The sequence below is a fragment of the Fukomys damarensis genome, unplaced genomic scaffold (assembly GCF_012274545.1).
Source record: "Fukomys damarensis isolate Sample0158 unplaced genomic scaffold, DMR_v1.0_HiC HiC_scaffold_34, whole genome shotgun sequence".
NCBI lineage: Eukaryota > Metazoa > Chordata > Mammalia > Rodentia > Bathyergidae > Fukomys > Fukomys damarensis.
The window spans coordinates 21,635,601-21,657,636 of NW_022900946.1; the positions used below are offsets into that span (position 1 = coordinate 21,635,601).

Consider the following 22,036-nt stretch of genomic DNA (forward strand, 5'->3'; position numbering starts at 1 on the left):
CACAACCACTAGTAAATCCCCGTGTTTTTTTTTTTTTTTTTCCTTCAGATAACATTCTTTTGAAATCTAGAATGTCGGTATGAGGGAAGGCCATGTATGAGATTGTGTCTTTATTCTAGTGAATGTGAGGTATCTTTGACCCTCCCACAGCTGCCCCAGCCGCAGACTGTAGCCCCTGTAGAGCCTTAGAATTTCTCTTCCTCCAAAGGGTGGCAGATGGGACGTGGAGAGCCCTGGGACCTGGCCTCCTCAGCAGCCCACAGTAACGCAGTCCTCTGCTCCTGGCACTTTTGCAGTATCATGAGGCTCTGCAGCTGTGCCTGGAGCAGAATATGACCATCACTGAGGAGATGGCAGAGAAGATGACTGTGCCCAAGGACTCCAAGGTCCTGTCGGAAGAGTCCCGGCGCGAGCTGCTGGAACAGATCGCCAACTGCTGCATACGCCAGGGCAACTACCACCTGGCCACCAAGAAGTACACGCAGGCCGGGAACAAGCTGAAGGTGAGGACAGCCAGGTCTGACACACTTCTCCCCTGGCCTCTTTGCTGCGCCTTGCTGGAGCCCATGGGGCGTGTGATACAGAGGTCTGTATCGCCTGCCCTTCTGGCGAAGCCATGCAGGCAGCAGCAGGTGTAGAGCTCGTCCTTGGCTGTGGCAGCCAGTGGAACCATTCTGAAGTTCTTCCGGGTCCACTTCTGCTCTCCTGACCTGGCTCTTTCTTGCCTAGGCCATGAGAGCACTGCTCAAGTCTGGAGACACAGAGAAAATTGTATTCTTTGCGGGTGTCTCAAGGCAGAAAGAAATCTACATCATGGCTGCCAACTACTTGCAGTCCCTGGATTGGCGGAAGGAGCCAGAGATCATGAAGAACATAATCAGTTTCTATACCAAGGGGCGGGCCTTGGACCTTCTGGCAGGCTTCTATGATGCCTGTGCCCAGGTATGGATCTTCCTGGGTATTCCAGCAGGGCCCTAGGGGAAGAGAGTGCTCCCTCTCCCCACCCTGACCTGATGGACCTCCTCGGCACAGGTGGAGATTGATGAATACCAGAACTACGACAAGGCCCACGGGGCACTGACTGAGGCCTACAAGTGCCTGGCCAAGGCCAAGGCCAAGAGTCCCCTGGACCAGGAGACCAAGCTGGCCCAGCTGCAGAGCAAGATGACGCTGGTGAAACGCTTCATCCAGGCCCGCAGGTGTGTCCCCACAGTGCAGGGAGGTAGGGCAGTGGCAGCTGACCAAGGACCCTCTCTGTGTTTTACCTGACTCTCCACTCCCCATCAGGGAGTTTGTATTGACTGCAAGAGGTCAGACCAAGCTTTTGTTTGTAACACACTCTTTAGGGGAATCCCGAAGATAGCAAGATTGGAGCTTAGGGCCCTCACTGTAGCCTGGGACACACCTGAGCTCATGGGGGAGCTTCCTTGGAGCCTAGGCACAGTTTTGGGAGGACTGTTTCCGAAACAGGCAGACCCTGAGATGAAGTGATGGAGGAGGGAGGAGGAGGAGGCAGCAGCTTTGGGTTAGGAGGTATGTCTGAGGGAAGCGTTGGACCTGATGAGGCGTGCAGGGTTCAGGCAGGGTCATTTCAAGGGCGCACCGTGCAGCACAGTGCCGTACTGAACCTAGGGAGTTCTCGCAGGCCTATGGAGAGGAGGGGCCCAGGCAGGCCACTTGTTGTCTCCATTTTTTTAATGGGATTTTTTTTTTTTTTTTGCTCACTTTGTTTTTTTGGGACAGGGTCTTGCCATGTAGTCCAGGTTGGCCTTGAACTTATGGCAATCCTCCTGCCTCAGCCTTCCAAGTACACCACCATACCCAGTCCCTGTTACTGTTTTTTGCTCATTGGTAACAACTTTTCAGAGCCCAGCATGTGATCATGACATGAGCAGACATCTGTGCATCTACGGGCCACCTGAGCTCAGATTCTGCCCAAACCAGCAGGAGTATTTTCCCGAGAATAGCTTTCTGAAAGAGTTTCAAAAGTGCTGGGCATGGTGACATACACCTATAATCCCAGCCCTTGGGAGGCTGAGTCAGGAGGATCACTGTGAGTTCAAGGCCAGCCTATACTACAAAGCAAGACCTTGCCTCAAAAGAGGAAAATAGAGTTCTGAAACAATGTACAGAGTAAGCTTCTATGTATGGAGGAGAGTACATACTAGAGCTAGATTCATGCTGGGCTACATGCTCAGCTAATGTTTGTTTGTTTGTTTGTTTGTATTTTTGAGACAGGGTCTCACTATGTAGTTGAGACTGACCTGGAACTGACTATGTAGCCCAGGCTGATCTCGAACTCAACAGCGATCCTCCAGCCTCAGCCTCCTGAATGCTGGGATTACAGGGCGTGCACCACCACACCTGGCCTCAGCTAATGAATGTTTTTTTTCTTTTTCCTTATAGATAGGGTTTTACCAAGTCATTAAATTGCCTAAACTACCTCCTGCCTCAGCCTCCCAGAGTGCTAGGATTATAGGCATGCCCCACCACACTTGTTTTGTTTTGTTTTTAATTGGAGATCAAACTCAGGACCTTGCCCTTGCAAGGCAGGCAGTGCCCCTGAGCTAAATCCCTGCCCTCCCCTTTCAGTGGTACTTAGAACTAAACCTAGGACCTTTGCACTGAGTTGTATGCCCAGCCTATATTTTGTTTTCAAATTTAGAGACAGGAGCTCATTAAGGGATGAGCTTGCTCAGGCTGGGTTTGAACTTGTGGTCTTCCAGCCACAGCTTCCTGAGTACTAAGATTATAGGTATTCACCACTGTGCCCTACCCAAGCAGGCTCCTTGGAGAGTTGTTATGCACACGGCTATGTAGGCTGTGGAGTCTGCATCTGACAGATGCCTTCCAGCCTGGGCCACAGGAAACAGGAAGGGATCATCAGCCACGATGATGTGGGTGGAAGGAAGATGTTGAGGGTCAGGATGGGCAGCTTGTTAGAGGTCAGAGGGCAGGCCAGGCTCCTGCCCGGAGTAGCTGAAGCAGCATGGCTGGATGGGCCCAGAAGAGCTCATCCACAGACCCTATACCTCATATGTGTTGGCCTGCGCTCTGGACAGTTCTTCCCAGCTGCCTTGGGCTAGGTGGTACATCACAAGTCCCCTGCATGAGACTCTTGGCCCAGAGCTCTCTCTCAAATATACCCTGGGACAGGAACTGGGGTTCACAGGACCTGCCACTGCAGGTGGTCAGTGTGTTTGTTAAATGAACAGATTAACTGAATTAACAAAGTAACTCAACAGGCATTTCCTTCACAAAAATCTTCAGCCACTTCCTAGAGCTACTGTGGCAGGACAGCACACCGCCCCTGGCACATTTTGGGGTTGTGCTCAGGCCTGCTCTTTCCCCCAACAGGTCCTACACAGAGGACCCCAAGGAGTCCATCAGGCAGTGTGAGCTGCTCCTGGAGGAGACGGACCTAGACAGCACTATCCGCATCGGAGACATCTACGGCTTCCTAGTGGAGCGCTACGTGCAGATGGAGGAGTACCAGATGGTGAGATCACTCTGCTGTCCCAGGACCAGAGTACCCATGCCTGAGGGGTCAGCAAAGACTATCAGTAACTGTTTTTGTTTTGTTTTTTTTCAGCTTAATTGAGTTTATTGGTACATTTTAGGGATACAGTACAGTTACATTCATTGTTGGGATCTTGTACCTGTACATGACAAGTCTTCTCATTTTTTCCCCCTTGTCCCTGCCCTCCCTTCACCCCCTCCTCCCCTCCCCATCTACAAACACTTTATTTTCATCTTTTCATTATCTCACATTTTTTTCTTTTCCCTTATTACCCTTCCCCTACCCATCCCACCTTCCCTACACCTTTAGCTCCTTTCTTCTCATTTCTAAATGTCAGTAATCTTATTAGAATCTTATGTTTTATTGCAGATTATTCACACCAGGGAAACTATTCGGTATTTACACATGTGTGACTTATTTATTTCACTTAGGAGTATATCTTCAATATGTATCCATTTTCCTATGAATGAATCTATTAGTAACTTTATTACAAATTCATTTTGTTTTTCAGTGTCCCCCACACCACGTCTGAATGACGTTTATTTTTGTAATCATTTTTATTAAAAGATTGTCCACATCAGAGACTCACCTAGGTCACAACTTGTACCAGTGTTCATCTCTGTTACCAGCATGTGTGTGATCCCATGTTAGCCATCCTGGTGGGCGGGCGGCAATATCACACTGTAGTATTTTGGGGACCGTGGATTGAATCCTGGACCTCATGCACGCTAGGCAAATGCTTTAGGACTGAGCTACACCTCCAACCCTGTTTCATATTGAGACAGGATTTTGGGGGTGGGTACTGGGTATGAAACTCAATCTTGCACTTGGGAGGCAGGCATGGTGCCACTGAGCTAAATCCCAGGCCTAGACAGGATTTTTGAAATTGCCCCGCATTACAGGTTTGTACCCTCATTGTAGTTTTATTTTACATTTCATGGGTGACTGATGTTGAGCATCTTCTCATGTGCTTATCACCCACATGTATATCTTCTTTTGTGAAGTATTTAAACTTTTCCTTCATTTTAGTTTTTGTTATTGTGTTCTTTACATGCTCTATACATTTCATTCACACCAGGGAAACTATTCGGTATTTACACATGTGTGACTTATTTATTTCACTTAGGAGTATATCTTCAATATGTATCCATTTTCCTATGAATGAATCTATTAGTAACTTTATTACAAATTCATTTTGTTTTTCAGTGTCCCCCACACCACGTCTGAATGACGTTTATTTTTGTAATCATTTTTATTAAAAGATTGTCCACATCAGAGACTCACCTAGGTCACAACTTGTACCAGTGTTCATCTCTGTTACCAGCATGTGTGTGATCCCATGTTAGCCATCCTGGTGGGCGGGCGGCAATATCACACTGTAGTATTTTGGGGACCGTGGATTGAATCCTGGACCTCATGCACGCTAGGCAAATGCTTTAGGACTGAGCTACACCTCCAACCCTGTTTCATATTGAGACAGGATTTTGGGGGTGGGTACTGGGTATGAAACTCAATCTTGCACTTGGGAGGCAGGCATGGTGCCACTGAGCTAAATCCCAGGCCTAGACAGGATTTTTGAAATTGCCCCGCATTACAGGTTTGTACCCTCATTGTAGTTTTATTTTACATTTCATGGGTGACTGATGTTGAGCATCTTCTCATGTGCATATCACCCACATGTATATCTTCTTTTGTGAAGTATTTAAACTTTTCCTTCATTTTAGTTTTTGTTATTGTGTTCTTTACATGCTCTATACATTTCCTTTACCAAATACATGACTTGCAAATATTTCCTAGATTGGGCTGGGGATTTAGCTCAGTGGTTCCATTGTCTACCTCAGAAGCACGACCTGAGTTCCATCCCCGGTAAAAACACACGCGCGCACACACACACACACACACACACACACACGTATGTGTATTTCCTAGATTATAAGGAAGTCTGCTTCTATTCCTTCTCTGTCCTCTCCTGGAACTCGCAGCTACTTTGTATCTGATATCCCCTAGCTCAACTTACTCATTTTCCCTTTTCACCCATTATTTTGTTTTTCATGTTGGATAGTTCCAAATTTCCTTTCATTTCATTTCTTCAGGTTCATACTTTTTCCTTCCACAATGTCTATGCAATGTTAATCCCATCCAATTTTTCACTTCAGACTTTATAATTTTCATCATCTCTTGTCTGATTTGGCATTTTCCCAGCTGAGGAGATGCATAAGCTGGGTCCAGCTGTGTTGAAGTGGGCACAAGCCTTTCCCACCGGAAAAGGTGCTCTTCTCACCTCCGAGCTAGCTCTTCACTCTTTCCTCCTTCCCAGTGTCAGCCTTCCTTGAATTCTGCTGCCAGAAGACCCCAGGTCCTCCCCAGTTTCTGCTGCCCTTGGCCCACTCGGTCCTGAGCTCCTTTGTACCTGTGTCCCATGCACCTGGCAGTGTTAGCAGCCGATAAATGTCCAGAAAACCTCTTCCAGGATAGTGTGAGACCGAGCGCAGGCTCACTTAGCTGTCCTGCCAGCCCTGGCAGAAGTCTCTGAACACGGTTTGAAGCTCAATGTCATCAAAATCTACCGTCTTTACAGATATATTTATTAGTTATACCTGTTCAAAACAAAAGTGTTCTAAGAATTTTACCATCCTTAACAAATACTAAGATCTGGGCCAGGGAATTAACTCAGTACTACCACCTGCCTCACAGCACAAGGTCCTGAGTTCCATTCCCAGTACCATGAATGAATGAATGACATACTAAGATCAAATACTTATTCCTAAAGAAAAAAAATTGAAAGCTGCTTGAAATTTTGGTTACATTCTAAGTTCTTGTGTACACAGGGCTACACAAGGCCCCTTTCCTCCTCCTGCATTTGTGCTGTCCTTGAGGATGAACAGGTGTGAGCATGGTCCTCTACCTGAGGCCAGTTCTGTCTTGCCTCAGGACCCACTTTGAGCTGCTCTGACTGCCACTCCTGTGCCCACCTCTGTATTCCCACTGGCAAAACCAGAGAGAATCTCACAGGAAAACCACTTAGGATTACATACTTTACTGGCCTAGGATCAAGGACCATTCATACAGGAGACTGATTATCCCTGTTTACTGGGCCTATAATTTAAATTATTGATTCAAATGACCAAGATAAACCATTAGTACCGCTGTTTGCCCTCCATTCAGAGGAGCACATGCGTCAGGCAGGATAAAAACACAGAACTCACTTTCCCTTACCACTAAGGTGAGCAGGTTCTAGAAGAAACACAGCCCTAGGACTCAAATCAGGATCTTGCCTACTGGCTACAAAAGGACTCTCAAAAGGACCCAGTTTTTAGCTTTCCATGCTAATCACAACTTAGTGTTAACCATTCGGAATCTGCAACATGAGTGATCCTGGGATACCAGTCCCCTTATAAATACCAGGAAGCCTCAGACCAGTGAACCCATGTGCCCTGTTGCAGAAAGGCATACTTTCCTGCTTTTTCTTGACCCTGAGGTGGAGAGCTGGGTACTTCATGTTTAGGAAACTTGGTTATAGTGAACAAATATGAATTATGATGGTTCTATTGGTTCTCAATGGACTAAACATGAGAACCACATGGTTGTGATGTCTGCTGGACCCAAGTAACCACTGTCACCGCTGCCCTAGGCCTACCGATACCTGGAGGAGATGCAGAAGAAACTCCCTTCCACCAACATGTTATACTACGTGGATCAGCGGACCATGGACACCGTGTACCGGGCCCTGGGCCTGCCTCTGACACACGTGCTACCCGAGCGGACCCACCACAACAGCACAGAGGACCAGGAGGAAGTGGTGGAAGAGGTAGATAATGACCTGTGAGGGACCCCAGTGCCTGGCCACCTGGCCTGTGTCCTGTCACTGCTGGGAAAGCTGCTTCTGGAATCTTTGAGGCACCAGTAGTAGCAGAGGCTACTTTTCTTGTTGAAAACCTCCATTTCTGTATTGTCACACGTAAGCCGGGCTGGAGGAACAGGAGGGTACACCGCTGTCTCCTTGTCTCCATGTACAAAAGGAAGACCCTGTATTTTAATTATCTACCAGTACTCCGGCCCCTGGTAGCTGGGTGGCTCCCATGGATTTCTGGTTTAGTTCCTTTGAGGGAACTTGGATTCATCTTTTCCACGTTTTACCAACTACAGACTGTGGCGCCTAGGAAAACTCTAGAGCTTCGCAACTGAGACTGTACGTGGGGGTTGGGGACACCTGTTACAAACCACACACGCAGGGTTCTTCCTAGCAGGGATCACCATGGCAGGCCTGAGCCCTGAAAGCTGTGAATGTGGAACAGGGACCCAAGCCCCACCCATTGGCTGATGACATTACCATGACTTAAGTAAAGCCTATTTTCTGGGACCCGTGTCCCTCTTCCCCACCACACCTGCGTCTGTGGAGAAGCTGTCTCCACCCAGAGAGAACCACAAAGGAGGGCTTCATAACATCGCTGCGCTGTTTATTCTCCTAGGGATCCAGTGATGAGAAGCCCACAAGAGGGCCGAGCCTGCTCTGCTGGTCTGGCACCCCTGCATGAGGGTGTTGGGGGCTCTGAACAACTACCTCCTCTCCTCCGTTCTGGGGCTCCCACTGGCTCTAGCCTTGAGAGGAGGTTTTCTCAGTGCCGTTCCCCCAGCCCAGCTCCAGTCCAGCATTCTGGCTGCCCTGTGCTGTGGGAGGCAGTGCAAGACCTTGCCGGGCTCCAGGCAGGTGAAGGGGTGCAGGCCTTCCTTCATATGCACATAGTACCCCATCACCGTCCAGACCCGGCTGTGCTGCATAGCCCAGAGGCAGCCCGGGCTCCACTCCTTGGGCTCTGTCTTCCCGGGGGCAGTGGTCCAGCTGGAACAGTGGGAAGCTCCGAGGGTTAATGAGAGAGGGGAGGGAGCCTGTCCTTGAGTCTCTCCAAAAGCAGCAGAGCCCTCACTGCTTGCTCCCTGCAGTCCTCATCCACATCCTTCTCAGCCACATCTGCCAAGGTTAAGAAGCAAAAGGGTAGTGCTACAGGTGTTCTGCATCAGCTCTCCTTTCACTACGAGACCCTCCTGTGGTTCTCACACCTGACAGAAGGCTCTCTACTGTGTCTGTCCATGAGCCTTGTGATCAGCCAGGTGATGTAGATGCCTCTATCGGGAGGGAGGGACTTAGGAACAGGCAGGTCACATGGTCAGCCTGCAAGTCTGGACACCAGAGTGGAGTTGGTGCTGGTGCCCCCACCACCAAACCTCACATAAGCACAGGAAAGGGGGGCCAGGGCCTGTGCATGAGCTTGGAACTCCCCCACAGTGCCTCCTTTGCAGGCTGTGGTCTCAGAAGCAAAGCCCTAAGGAGTTCACAGGGGCTGCCTGCCACTCAGCAATCAGATGTTACCCACCTGGGGGAGGCCAACTAGAAGCGGGTCTAGGCTGGGTGTGGTGGACCATGCCTGTAATCCCAGCACTCAAGGCTGAGGCAGGAGGATCGCTGTGAGTTCAAGACCAGCCTGGGCTACACAGTGAGTTCCATTTCAGTCTCAACTACATAGTGAGACCCTGTCTCAAACAAACAAACAAACAAGAAGGCAGGTCTAGGGGTCTGGAATCACCATCTGGCTCTTGGGGAATGGAACTGCCATTCAGGGGACCTCCCCCATGGCCTTGTGTTGGGACCTGGGAGCCACCAGGAAGCTCCACTAGTAGCAGTTACTTCCCAAGACCAGAATGAAAATTACAGTCAAAGCGAGAGCCTTTCAGAATGATGACCTGTGCCCAGTGCTGTTGCTGTCTAGATATGGGGTTCCCAGGTCAGTCCTGGGGGTGAGTGGGCTGTCCATAGGTCTAGCTCAAGAACTTGGAGGGAAGGGTCACAGTGTCTACAGCTGACTTTTTTAAAAAGGGAAAAGAGACAAGACATGGTGAAACGCTGCACTGGCGAAGCTGGGTAGAGTTTCCTGCCATTCTCCTATCCATATCACCTTTCTGGATGTGGGGTTCACCTGAAGGGACCCCTGCAAGATTCCCCAAAGTGACCATGACAAGACACTCCCCACACACGCACACTACATGGGCCACTATGCCTAGCACAGGCAAAGAGAAGCACCCATTCAGACTGGTGGCCCACACCTGGCCTGCTCCAGCCCCTTCATGCCCTGACGACTTCTTGCCCTGCTGGCACAGCCCAGGCTCACACTCACCGGCAAGCCAGGACCTGGCTTCCAACAGCTCATCACACAGGTCCCCCAGCAGTCGCTCAGCAGGTACACTGAGAAGGATGGAAGATACGGCAGACAGCAGACCCCTGCGTACATAGCTGCCAAGAGGAAGTGGGAAAGATGAGGTGCAGCTTTGGGGATGGGGCTGCAAACATACGGCCGGCACCACGGGGACAGCTCCCTAAGTCAGAGAGACCTCCCGCCACCCCCCAAGTCCGGCAGACACCCTGCTACGAGCATACTCAGTCCTTGACACCCTTGGCCGCCAGGCCCACTTTCTGTTGAGAAAGGGCCAGGCCGAGCTGCCCTGGAGATCCCACCTTTCCCTCAGCCCCGTACGCCACTTACATGTCAGCATGGAAGCGAAGGGCCCACACAAACTCCAGCAGGGCCTTGCCCATGGACACGACCACCTGAAGACCAGCAGAGGGGCAGTGGGCAACGTGTCCACCATGCTTGTTCCCCACGTCTGGAACTCCATAGGTTGGCCTCAGGGCCCGGGCTCATCAGAGCTCACTGGAGCTAAGGGTTGTGTTTAATGCCCTGTGGGGTGTCCCACAAGCCAGTCACCAGGGCTCAGGTGAGGGGAGGATGAACTGCGGGTGTGCAGTGCTTCATGTCTATGACCTTGGCCATCTCCCCGACCCCGCACCCCAGGGCAGGCCACACGAAGCTTAAGCCTTTTGTGTGAACACTCAAAGTAATTCCTACATGCCGTTGCTGGGAATGCAACATGGCAGGGCCGTCAACTCACTGTGGTGTTAACAGCCAGGTACATCAAGGCCCCTAAGGTGTGAGTCAGTCTTCCAAGAACCAACTGGTCGTCTCCCAAAAGATCAAAGGTCACCAGAGGCCTACAACACAGAATCAAGGAAACACGATAGCCCCAGCACCTCAGGCCTGGCTGCCTAACCTCTGGAGCGGCTGAGAGAGACCCCTCCACAGAACCCTCCTGCAGTCACCCCAAATGCACCAGGAGAGCCACAAGAAGGCTTCTGAACTCCAAGTCAGGAATGCACCTTTCTCCACCATGCCAGTTGGGGAGCCCAGCTCTGCCTACCAAGGTGGGAAGAGGTGAACCAGTGGGAGCACATGGGTAGCAGCACTGGTTGCCACTATGTATCACCAACTTCTCTGCAAACCCAAACTCTAGGAACACAGGCAGGCCCTTCACACAGCTCAATGACATTTAACTTAAGCTTTGTAAGCAACACACTCCTGCCCAGAGTCCCGCCCCAAACCTCATCCTGCAACTCCACCTGTCCATAGGGGTAGGCCAAAAGCTCCAGAAAACATGCTCACCTGTCAAAGTGTCGAATGAGGGGGAAGAAGAAGTAGCCAGCCACAGAATTGAACTCATTGGGGCTACTTAGCAGCTCCCTCCAGGGAAAGCCCTGCCAAACACACAGATGTGCACTCGCAGAGGTTCGAGGCCCCACCTTCTCTACAGGTCACCTGAGCCCAAAGCTCCATAGGCCAGGCCTTGTGCTGGCTCCCCAACCTCCTCCTCCTCCATGGCCCTACACAGAGGCTGCTGCAACTGGGAAAGTGCCTGGGGCCTGGAACGGGGAGTCCCAACCCCGTTTAACATTCAGGATGGACAGTCCTCGTGGTAGGCGGTCCTGGGTGCCATGAGATGCTGAGCAGGCTGTGGGCCTCCGTCCCACCCCTACGGTTCCTCAGTCTCCTGACATCCCAAGACAGGGCAAGGCCACCGTGGTTGAGCACCCTTAGCCACCCACCAGGTCATCACTTTCTGACCCAGCACTCCTGAGACCTTTTCACTTCCATGTCTGTATTCCTATTGTTAAACCACACTGGTCTGACTAGGCTGTTTGCACTATAAACTCACTCCTTTGAAGCACTAGCAGTAACCCCATCCCTGAACTAGGATCCAGCTACCGTCTCAGGAACATGGCTTCAGGAACATGGCTGCTCATTTGCCACCCCAAGTCCCCATACCTGCCATGACCTGACCAGGGTCCCAGCTGACCTTGGAAAACCGCCGGGTCTTGCTTCTGATTCTCTCTTCCACAACTGCTCGCCAGCCCGAACCTGCAGTGTGGTCAGGCTGAGAGGTAGCTAGTACTGGGGCACCAGAACCACAGGACACCTGCTGGGGAGACCTCTTAAGGTGCCCTGGCCGAGACAGCTCCTGGGCTGACAGAGTCAGGACCTGCGGGAGAAGGAGGACCCTGGGCAGTGCCATAGCTCTGAGAACGATGTGAAAAGTTATCAGCTAAGTGCCCACGGAACCCTGGACTAGCAGCAATGCCCAGCATCCTAGGGCACTTCCAAATGTCTCCGAAGCTCTGTGCTTCACTGGGCAGCTGGGCTAGGAGCTCTCTCAAGGCAGAGAACACCCAGACTAGTGCACCGTCCTCCCTAGACCTGTCTCAAAAAACCAAAAATGGGGCCGAGGATTTAGCTCAGTGGCACTATGCCTGCCTCAAAAGGGCAAGGTCCCAAGTTTGATCCCCAATACTGAGAAGAGAATAGAAAAAAAAAAAAGCAGACATAAATAAAACTAGACAGAGGAGCGGTGTACGACACTGTCAATGTGCTGAACAGCCCTGGATTGTTCACTGTGAGATGGTGCATTCTTGGTGTTTTCTGAGGTGGTAAAACATAAAATTTACCATTAACACTTTTTTTTGAGACAGAGTCTCACTATGTGGTACAGGCTGGCCTTGTACTCCTGGCGATATTTCTGCTTCAGCCTCCCAGGGATTAGAGGCATACATTCCCATGCCCCTCTATTTTATCCATTCTTCAGCACACAACTCAGTGGCATTAAGCACATTCACATGCAGTTATCAGCATCCATCTAGAACTTTTCAGTTTTCCAATATGGAAAGTCTGTCCTCATCAAACACTGACCTCCCGCAGGCCCAAGCGACCAGCCTTTTGCCTGGCAAAACTGGACAATTCACATGTCCTGTGGCATTAACATGTTGTTGAGGTCCATCCTTGTTACAGCATGTATCAGACCTTTATTCTTTTCTGTAACTGGATAATGTTCAGCCACAGGAAGACCTTTTTATTGGTTTTTGAGACACAGTCTTGCTATGTACTTTAGTACTTCAGGCTGGCCTCAGTGATCCTCCTGCCTCAGCCTCCCAAGTGCTGGGATTACAGGCGTGCGCCACCACGCCCAGTTGTTTATCTTTAAGTGATGAATTTTATTGTGCATAAAACACATCAATAGAACTGTTACTTAAAGTGAAGAACCCAGCCCCTGCACTGGAGAACAGAGGCTCCACTCACAGAGGTATACTAAGGCTGCCTAGGGCTCTTAGGTCTACAACAAAGAAGCCTGGAGAGACCTTTGGTCACTATCTATGTAGATTTTTGACCTCCCCACCTTAAGGTAGCTTGGACCTGGCAGGGGAGATGGGGGAACAAGGCACTTACATCCAGAATGTCCAAGCGCTGCCGTAAGCTGTAGTTCAGGGCGTAGAACTGTGATATCAGATACTCAGCCACCTGAGCCCAGCAAAGGAGAGAGGCTACTATGGACCAGGATCCCAGAGGCCCTCCAGGCACCACACAGCCAACCCAGGCGCAAAACATGCCCACCTACACTGGGACTCACCCGGACTGGGTCCGTGACGACGACGGCCACCAGGGCTCTTCGGCGCAGACCCTCAAATCCAGACACATAGGTCCTCTCCTCCAGGTGCAGCAGTACCTTGGCCAGCTCCACACTTACCTGTACTCAGGGGTCAAGGGTCAGGGAACCTTCGGGCTCTGGCCACCTAACCCAGCAGCCCCAATGCGGCCCTCAAGTCAGAGCTCAGGCTGCCTGCCTGCCAACCCACCACAGCAGAGACTCTAGGTCCCAGGTCTCCTAAGGGACACAGCTCACCACAAGATGCTCCACCCTTCCACGACCCAGGATGTAGATGGCACTGGGGACTTGCCAGCAGAGAACTCTCCAACCTCCCCCTTTCCTGACAAGCCCACACCGCTTACCTCGAGAGTGGCCTCAGGGCTCCTGTACACTAGGCCCTCGAGGGCCCGCAGGGCTGCCTCCCAGCACTCCATATCCTCCGATGAGGTCAGCACTGCACAAAACCCACACATGCTCCAGTCAGTATCAGCCCTGACCCTGAAAAGCTGGGAGGCCAAGAGGATCAGGGCAACATGAAGACAGGGCTCAGGCACACTCAGAGATCTGCCACCCCAGCCAGGCCCACCTTCCAAGCAGTCCCGGACGTACAAGGGTGCCTTGTTGCTCTTCAGCTCTTTGTCCCCTGACATATCGTAGGGGATGAATTCATCGTCACTGTGACAAAATAAAGAGAGACACCGGAACCACTCACCGCAGCGGGAGAAAGCTCAGCCTCCATGCCCCTTCAACTTACCCATCCTTAAGAGCACGTCCTAACAGTGCCAGACAGTAACATTCCCACAGCCCCGAAGCTTCAGGGAGCACTGAGAAGCTGAGGCTGCAGTACGCCAGGGACCCCGCGAGCTCTTGCTGGGGACAGCAGGGAGCTGAGAGTGAGGACATGAGCAGCACAGAACCCTAGCAGATGCCTCCTATTGTGCTCACTTGTCCAGAATCCCCTACCATGCAGGCCACAGAACTGCCCCTCAAGCACCATTTGGGCTCAGCAGAGACCAGAGGAGCCCCGCCTTACCTGTCCCGGTCTGAGTCAGAGCCTTGTGGCCCAGCCTGGGGGACACTCCCATTGGCAGACTTGACACCATCATCCATGGTCTTTGCAAGGGTCTCTGAGGCAGTGGGGGCCGGTGATGGACCTCTAGGAAATGAGGAGAAATACAGCCTTCGAGGGTCACCCCTGTGAGCCTCAGGCCTGTCACTTCCCACTGAGACGACCCTATCACTCTCACCCACGTCCCTGGGGACCAGAATCCAGAATGACAAGGCACACTCAGGGTGGGGATGGGCATGTGCAGATCCTCACCCTGCCTCTATGGGGCTGCTGCCCTCAGTCCTGGGGGTGGCCAAGGCCAGCAGCTCACGGCTCAGCTCATCGTCTTCGTACTACAAGTACAGATGCTGCAGTGAGTGACACCCGGCAGCTCACAGATGTCACTTCACCACGGACAGACGCGGCACAGCCAAGTCCTCCTTTCCGACCATCCACATCTCATTCAGCAGCCTTTCCCACAGCCAGTCACCTGTGCTCTTTCAAAACACCTTGCATGCGTCTACCTCAAGCTGAAGAGCTTGCTCCTGAGGAAGTGGGGATCCCTAGGGGGCTGACACCCATGAAGGCTTCCCAGGAACTTAAGAAATAGAAGGAAGGGTGTCTGCCAGCACAAGGAAGGCCAGGCAAGTGAGGGAGCTGGCTGGACACGCCAGATGGTACATACACTACTGTGGGTAGCCCACGAAGACCCTCGGACTCTTACATAGACAAAATCTGGGGAGGAATCCAGGAATTCTTCCCCGGGGAGGACATCCTCATGCTTGGCCCTGACCCCACACGGTACCACCTGCTGCCCCTCAAGCCTTGGCCCTCAGTGTGGCCAAAATGGGAGGCATAAGCCTGGACCCCAGGAAGGTGAGGTGCTTGTCGGGCTGGCGCGACAGCTAGGTTATCCCAGGGCTCCGCCACCCAAAGAGGAAATGGACAAGGTGACCCTGCTCACCTGGAATTTCAGGGCTGGGCCCTCACAATGGATCCGGGAACTGATGACCTCCGCCACGATCATGCCCAGGCGACGCACAGTGGGGAGACTGCTGTCAAGGTGGCACTTCACACCTGCCATCATGCTGGCCAGCAGTTCTGGAAGCACCGGATATGCACCCTGAGGACTCCTTGGGATGCCCAGGATAGGGGTGCGCTCACACAGCCTACTCACCGTCCTGGCTGTCCCTCAGCTCTGGCTCCCTTAAGTGTGCCAGGCAGATAAGGATGGCTGCGCTGAGGTACTGCTGCTGTGCCAAGGGCGCGTGTCTGACAGCACTGCTGCTGCCCCACGTCTGCAGCAGCTCTTTCAGTGCCTGCCGGAAGCACAAGCCTACCTGGTCAGGCAAAGTTCTGCCATAGGCCCTCCCACCCAAGACCTCCACCCATCCCTGCCAGGCGGACAGCAAGGGCAGCAGAGACAGGGCACTCACCTGTACAAGGAGCGGCCGCCGCTGGCTGTCCATAGCCAAATATCCCAGCAGGCTCTGCAGCATGCGCGTCTACAACAAAAGCTGGCATCCTGTCTACCAGAGATGGCCCTCTGGCTGGATGCCACCTGCACGGGGGCTCCCAAGGGCCCAGAAGCCCAGGATGAAGAACAGGTCACTGCTACCCTTCGCCTCCCAGTAAGAGGGACACCCACCAGGAAGCTCTACTCGCCCACAAAACTGGAAGCATGAGCTTCTCGGGGGCTTGTTCCACTTCCGCATTCATCAGTTTGGGCACATAACTTTTCTAAGGACATTTCCTATTTCATCGAAGTTTGAAATCTGACTGCCGTTGAGCTGTGCGCTATCTATCAGATTTCCTGGTTCCACCTCAAAGTAAAGGTCGCCTTCTCTACCATGGGGCTGCGCTCCTCAGCTGCAATTTTTTTTTTTTTTTTTTTTTTTTTTTTTTTTGGTACTGGGGATCGAACTCAGGTCCCTGTGCTTGTGAGGCAGGCGGTGGAACCACTGAGCCAAATCCCCAGCCCCACCTCAGCTGCTTTTGACTCTACACATCTTGCACACAGCTTCCACCCCAAATTTCTAATGCCAGGACAGCTTGCCTGGCACCAGCTTCCACTTTTCTCTGGGTTCCTTCCTTTTGACAGAGCTCCGAGACGTGATTCTTTGCCTTTCTCTTCTTCATTCAAACAGTACCTGAGGTGATACATTTCTCTCCTGGTCCCGACATCAGCTGATTCCACATGCTTTTCTGTGGAACTACTTTACTGTGTACAGGTCTAGGTTCCGCCATTTTTGTTGTGTTTCTTCCTTGGTCCCTGAATGGCTTCCTTTAGCAGTAATGTTGTAGTTGCTAAGTTATTACTTTTTACTACTGATTTCTAATTCAACAGCTTTGCCTGGAAATGACTTCTGAACGCTTCTTCTGGTGCCTGCAGTTCTGGTTCCGCAGCCCTGTCCCACAGGTTTGCTTATATGGATTGGGGCCTTGAAGGCTGTGCTCAGGAGCCTGTGGGGCTCTCTGGCTCACCACACATTCTGGCTGAGCCACATTCTCCACCTGCCCCTTGCAAAAGGACTGAGTGTGCTTTAGCTCAGTTAAGTAACTTCCACCCTCTCCTAGTCATGCTGCAGGGTAACCAGATGCTCGGTTCTTGAATTCCCAAGGGCTCTCAGGATTCTACCCCGGCTTCGATGCCATGCTGCCAGGTGAGAGTTAGCCTCATTTCCAAATTGGCCACTACACCTATGACCTCTGCACGGGGGGCAAAGGGAAGAAGTGAGTCTTGCTAACACAGCTCAGTCTGGTTGCCTCTGCTCAGATTCCCCAGCTGCCTACTTCAACCCAACCTGGCTTGCCCTCACTACAAGCCCTGCTCTCCTGCTCTGTGGCCACCAAGGGGCCTTCTTCCCTAACTGTTACCAGTTGTTACCATTACCTACTCCCAGTCACACCCCTGGCTCTGGGCTCGTCTCATCAGAAGACTCTGCAGACTCTTGCAGCACTTGCTGGCCTGCTGGGCCCTGTCAGCACCAGACATGCCACACTGGCTGCGTGTTAACATCTGCCTCCCTGCTTCTAATGGGAACTCCATAAATTGGGGCCGGGGATTTAGCTCAGTGGTTCCACCTTGCAAGCACAAGGACCCATTTTCAATCCCAGTGTCAAAAAAAAAAAGAGGGACAATTGTTCTTCTGTCCTTAGTTGAACACTCAGCATCCACAACAAAGTCCGGCACACAATGGATGTCCATCAAACATTTGGTGAATAGGAGCCAGGCCTGGTGGCACATGCCTATAATCCCAGCACTTGGGAGGCTGAGACAGGAGGATCTCTGTGTGTTTGAGACCAGTCTGGGCTACATAGTGAATTCCAGGTCAGTCTCAACTACATAGTGAGACCCTGTCTCAAAAAAATACAAGGAAAAAAAACATTTGGTGAATTAAAAAACAAAGCAAGCTGCAAGGATGCAGTAGGCCCCATGCCACTCCTGGCCACTCTGCAGTCTGGGATTTTCTGCTACTGACTCTCCCTGGCTCTGACCTGCCGGCCAACCAGCAATCGTAGCTGCAAAGTTGTGCAGACACAGAGCGTATAGCCTCCCTGTCAGGACATGTTTATGCCCGTGCACAGAATGAAGTCAGTAAGGCCGGGGATTTAGCTCAGTGGTTCCAGCACCGGTTTCTCAAGCACAAGGACCTGAGTTTGATCCCCGGTACCAAACAAAGCAAAAAGAATGCAGTCAGTAAAGGCGTCCTCTAGAGTGCATCCTCACAGGTGCCTTGGTCAGGAGGACGGAAGGGCTGGGGAAGCTGTCACTTGGTGCCAGGCCTCAGCAGGGACCATGAGCATGGCAGGGACATGCCTACAACTTCACGGACATTTCCCACGTGACCGACTACTGCTCTAACGGCACTCTGCTTGTCTTCTCGTGGCACTGGGGGTGGAGCACGGCACTCTGCAAGCTGAGCCTGAGTGTTTTCTCTAAGCTACACCCAAAGCCCGTCTAACGCCCTCTTTTCACAGCGGTTCTCCCTGTGACAGGGCAGCCTGCAGCCCGTCCCCTGCCCATCACGCTCACCTTGTGCTGGTACTGCAAGAACAGAAGCTTCTGGGTCATCACAAACTGCGCTTTCTTGCTCTTCACTACCAGGTTTCCCAGCAATCTCGACAGAACTTCAGGCCTGCTGAGGCAAGATCAAGAGGAGCCAGGGTTACAAGGCAGCTGTCGATGTGGGGTCAGAGGTACTGAGGAACACGGGCAGGCAAAATGCCGACAGGCCTGGGCTGTGCCACCTGCTCACTGTGGGCCTTCGGGCAAGCTCCGACAGCTTGAGTGGATTTTTAGCCTTTCTTCCTCCCAGGGAGGCCCTGAGTCCCACACCGAGGTAAGCACATTAACACAGGATGGCAATCCCAGCCTGAACAACCAAAGGCCATGTGCTTCACCCAGAGCAGGACTCAGATCTTTGCTGTAAAGGGCCAGAGGTCACCTACTTTAGGTTGATAGGCTAGCCGCCAGCAACCACTTAACTTTGTAGTCTAGGCTGAAAACAGCCCGAGGCAGATACATAAATGAGTTAGCATGGATGTGTGCCAATAAAACTTGGTTTACAAATAAAAAGAAAATAAAAAACTTGCTTGACAAAAAACACTTCGGCCCAAGGACAGGACTTTTGCAGGCCCGTGAACTAGACTACAAGGCCCCTGCTCTCAAGCAGAACCTGGTAAACACCCCAGCTGGTGTACAGACATGATTTCTCCTTACTTGTCACTGAAAATTCCACAAAGAAACAAAAAAAGTTTAAAAAAGAAAAAGGAAAAGGGAAAACAAATCCCTAAAAATTTAGAGAAAGAAACTATGCAAACAGATGTACAGCCTCAGCACAGGGAAGGGCTACGCTGGAAACAATCAAAGGACAGAGGAGATTCTATTTGTTTTTTTGAGACAGGGTCTCACTATGTAGTTGAGACTGACCTGGAACTCACTATGTAGCCCAGGCTGGTCTTGAACTTACAGAGATCCGCCTGCCTCAGCCTCCCGAGTGCTGGGATTACAGGGATGTGCCACCATGCCTGGTGACAGAGGAGATTCTGAACCCTGAGCAATGCTCTGGTGCAAAGTGCTCCTCGTGGTTAGCAGCACATTACAAAAACCCAAGTCATATCACTGGGAGAAGTCCTAGAATCTGGGTGGAGGGAGCGCTTTTAAATACACCCCAAGAATATACATATTCCCCCGCCCAGAGCCCCAGAACACAAAGTCAAGATTAGAGTGACACTGGGGAGAGGCCTGTCTGAGGGCAGGCGACCTGGCAGTGTGTGTGAGTGTGCAGATACCCTAGAAGGCTGCTTTCAGGGACACCTACAACCCAGATTCAACTGCACACATTTATAAAGATGTGAGCAAAAGGAGCTCAGGGATTTAGCTCAGTAGCAGCCTACCTTGCAAGCACAAGGACGAGAGTTTGATCCCTGGTACCCAAAAAAAAGGAGCCACGCCGGGCGTGGTGGCACACGCCTGTAATCCCAGCACTTGGGAGGCTGAGGCAGGAGGATCACTGTGAGTTCGAGACCAGCCTGGGCTACATAGGGAGTTCCAGGTCAGTCTCAACTACATAGTGAGACCCTGTCTCAAAAAACCAAAAAAAAAAAAAGGAGCCACCCTGTGTCACAGCCAAAGCCAAGGACAGCTCACGGCATGGGGGGGTACATCTCTGGAGGGAGGGTGCATCTCCTCAAATGGAGGCTGAAGCAGGAAGGGATCTGCTGATGGGCAAGAAATGTGTGTGGACAAACTCCTGCTGAGCTACCTACCCAGGGCTTCTGCTGGAATACCTCTCGCTCACACCGTTACGTTCCGCTTGAGCTACTGATAATATCTACGCTGCTTTACTAAGATAGATATATATAGATATACATCTATACAGATCTATATAAAAATAGGACCCTTGCTTGCACTGCAAAAAGCTGCAATGTGGACAGAGGCTGCGGTCCATGAAGCATGGACCTGGAGGCCTGGCCAGCTGAAGGTTGTTCTGCGTCCTGCTCTGGACTTGCATAGAGGCTCCAGGACCAGGTGGGAGGCCCTACCGGCAACAGCAAAAGTGGTGCCATCAGCATTTACATTTGCACAACAACTGACCAACCTGAAACAGCGGTGCTAAGGGAGGCTAGACACCTGCAACCAAGAACACTGGGGAGCACCGTGCTGCAGTGTGGCACGCAGGAAAAGCAGCACAGGGGATGGCAGCCAAGGCAGAACCTGAACCCCATCCTGCTGCTTACCCTGTAGCAGCTTCTATGAGTCCGGTCAGCACAGCCTCCATGGTGCGGTCAGGTACTTGCTCCATTAGGCGCCAGCAGACCCGCTGCCACAGGCAGCTGCCCTGGGTGAGCGCTGTCAGCTGGGGCACCAACACATCCAGGATCTCTTCTGAGGGGACACACAGACCTAAGGCTCAGGAGCTGTCAAATGTCCGCAGACCTGTGAGCTCGCTAATCGGCACAGCCAAGGCCCACTACCAACACTGTCAGATCCAGGGCCAACTCCAAGAGAGGAGCTTTGCTGCCACTGCGACAGGACAGGAGGTAATTGCTAACCTCCCCAAGGGGACCTCCCAGGAGATAGGAGGACCACCAGAGAGGGAAGCAGGCGCTGTGCTCACCCTAAAGCAGGCAGTACTCACTCTGTCTCCCCTGGATGCAGATCTTCCCCAGGACCCGAGACACGAAGGAGACAGAGCAGTCCAGGCCACCTGGGACAGAAGGTAAGACCCATGGCACAGGTGGTCACTGGGAAAGATACAGGGGGCACCTGCCTTAGTGGGGAAACCTACTTGGGGGACAAATCTGAATGTAAAGACACTGGCTCACTCTGAGTCGTACGTAAGTACCAATCTCTTGCCAGTCAAAATCTAAATGGGATGGTTTAATTTAAAAAGCCAACCTAATGTGAAGAATGGCAAAAATAGATGTCAATAAACAGGAAAACGTGGAAAAAAATTTAAAAACCAATGCTGTTTCAAGAATCTCACACACGTCTGCTGGCTGGGAACAGGAACAAGAGGGAAGGACTTCATCACTGCAGAAAGAGGCAAAGACCGGCCCACCGCCAGTCGCTGGCCTAGATCTGAAGGCCACTCCCCCATGGGATTCACACTTCTCTCAGACTTCCCCTCGCTCTTGAAACACACAGCAGTGGAAGCCATGTTTGTGATGTTCAGCGGTGACAACTCATTGCAGGGCTAGACCTACTGCTCTGTAAGCAACAGGCAGTTCCCACAGTGTTTTATACACACACACACACGCGGCCCCAAGTTGACCATAAGCATCTGCCTCCAGACCCAAAGACCCTTGAGTTTCCCCACCTATCTCAACAACACGGGCACCCAAAACACTGTCACCAAAGACACACAAGCCCAAATCAATAGGGGAAGTAGACATCACCAATAAGGATGAGCCCTTTGTGTAGGATTCCACAGCACAAAGGACTCTCCTGCTTAGGCTTAGTGAAGTGGAGTTGGCTGGTCCCATCTTGACTTTGCCTAATGTCCAACCTACTGGAACCCAGGGCCAGCCTACCTCCAGGTCAAAAACCAAAACCAGGACAAAACTTCAATACGGGATTAGCTCAGTGGTACCGCGCCTGCATCACAAGTGCAAGGTGCTAAGTTCAATCCCCCGTACAAAAAAAAAAAAAAAAAAATTTC

At 51.6% G+C, this 22,036-nt stretch overlaps 2 protein-coding genes across 7 annotated transcripts in view; one reads left to right on the forward strand and one right to left on the reverse strand.

Moving 5' to 3' along the window:
• Positions 1-7,367, forward strand: part of Ift140 (intraflagellar transport 140) — an 89,275-nt gene extending 81,908 nt beyond the window's left edge. For all 3 annotated transcript variants that reach the window (XM_010620510.2, XM_010620512.2, XM_010620511.2), the window contains 5 exons: positions 297-503; positions 730-942; positions 1,033-1,199; positions 3,358-3,499; positions 7,152-7,367. In XM_010620510.2, coding sequence (XP_010618812.1) covers positions 297-503; positions 730-942; positions 1,033-1,199; positions 3,358-3,499; positions 7,152-7,346 — 924 coding nt within the window. In that variant the 3' untranslated portion in view covers positions 7,347-7,367. The remainder of the gene's footprint in view (positions 1-296; positions 504-729; positions 943-1,032; positions 1,200-3,357; positions 3,500-7,151) is intronic.
• A 633-nt stretch (positions 7,368-8,000) lies between these two features.
• Telo2 (telomere maintenance 2) overlaps positions 8,001-22,036 on the reverse strand; it is a 16,080-nt gene continuing 2,044 nt past the window's right edge. For 2 of the 4 annotated variants that reach the window (XM_010620503.3, XM_033758540.1), the window contains 18 exons: positions 21,014-21,082; positions 20,613-20,760; positions 18,406-18,511; positions 15,806-15,874; positions 15,547-15,688; positions 15,334-15,470; positions 14,643-14,722; positions 14,355-14,477; positions 13,908-13,996; positions 13,684-13,775; positions 13,304-13,420; positions 13,123-13,194; positions 11,702-11,884; positions 11,011-11,102; positions 10,463-10,562; positions 10,057-10,121; positions 9,691-9,806; positions 8,001-8,489 (listed from right to left, as the gene is read on the reverse strand). In XM_010620503.3, the coding sequence (XP_010618805.1) occupies positions 8,386-8,489; positions 9,691-9,806; positions 10,057-10,121; positions 10,463-10,562; positions 11,011-11,102; positions 11,702-11,884; positions 13,123-13,194; positions 13,304-13,420; positions 13,684-13,775; positions 13,908-13,996; positions 14,355-14,477; positions 14,643-14,722; positions 15,334-15,470; positions 15,547-15,688; positions 15,806-15,874; positions 18,406-18,511; positions 20,613-20,760; positions 21,014-21,082 (1,904 nt within the window). In that variant the 3' untranslated portion in view covers positions 8,001-8,385. The other 2 variants (XM_033758541.1, XM_033758542.1) reach the window with 2 other exon arrangements.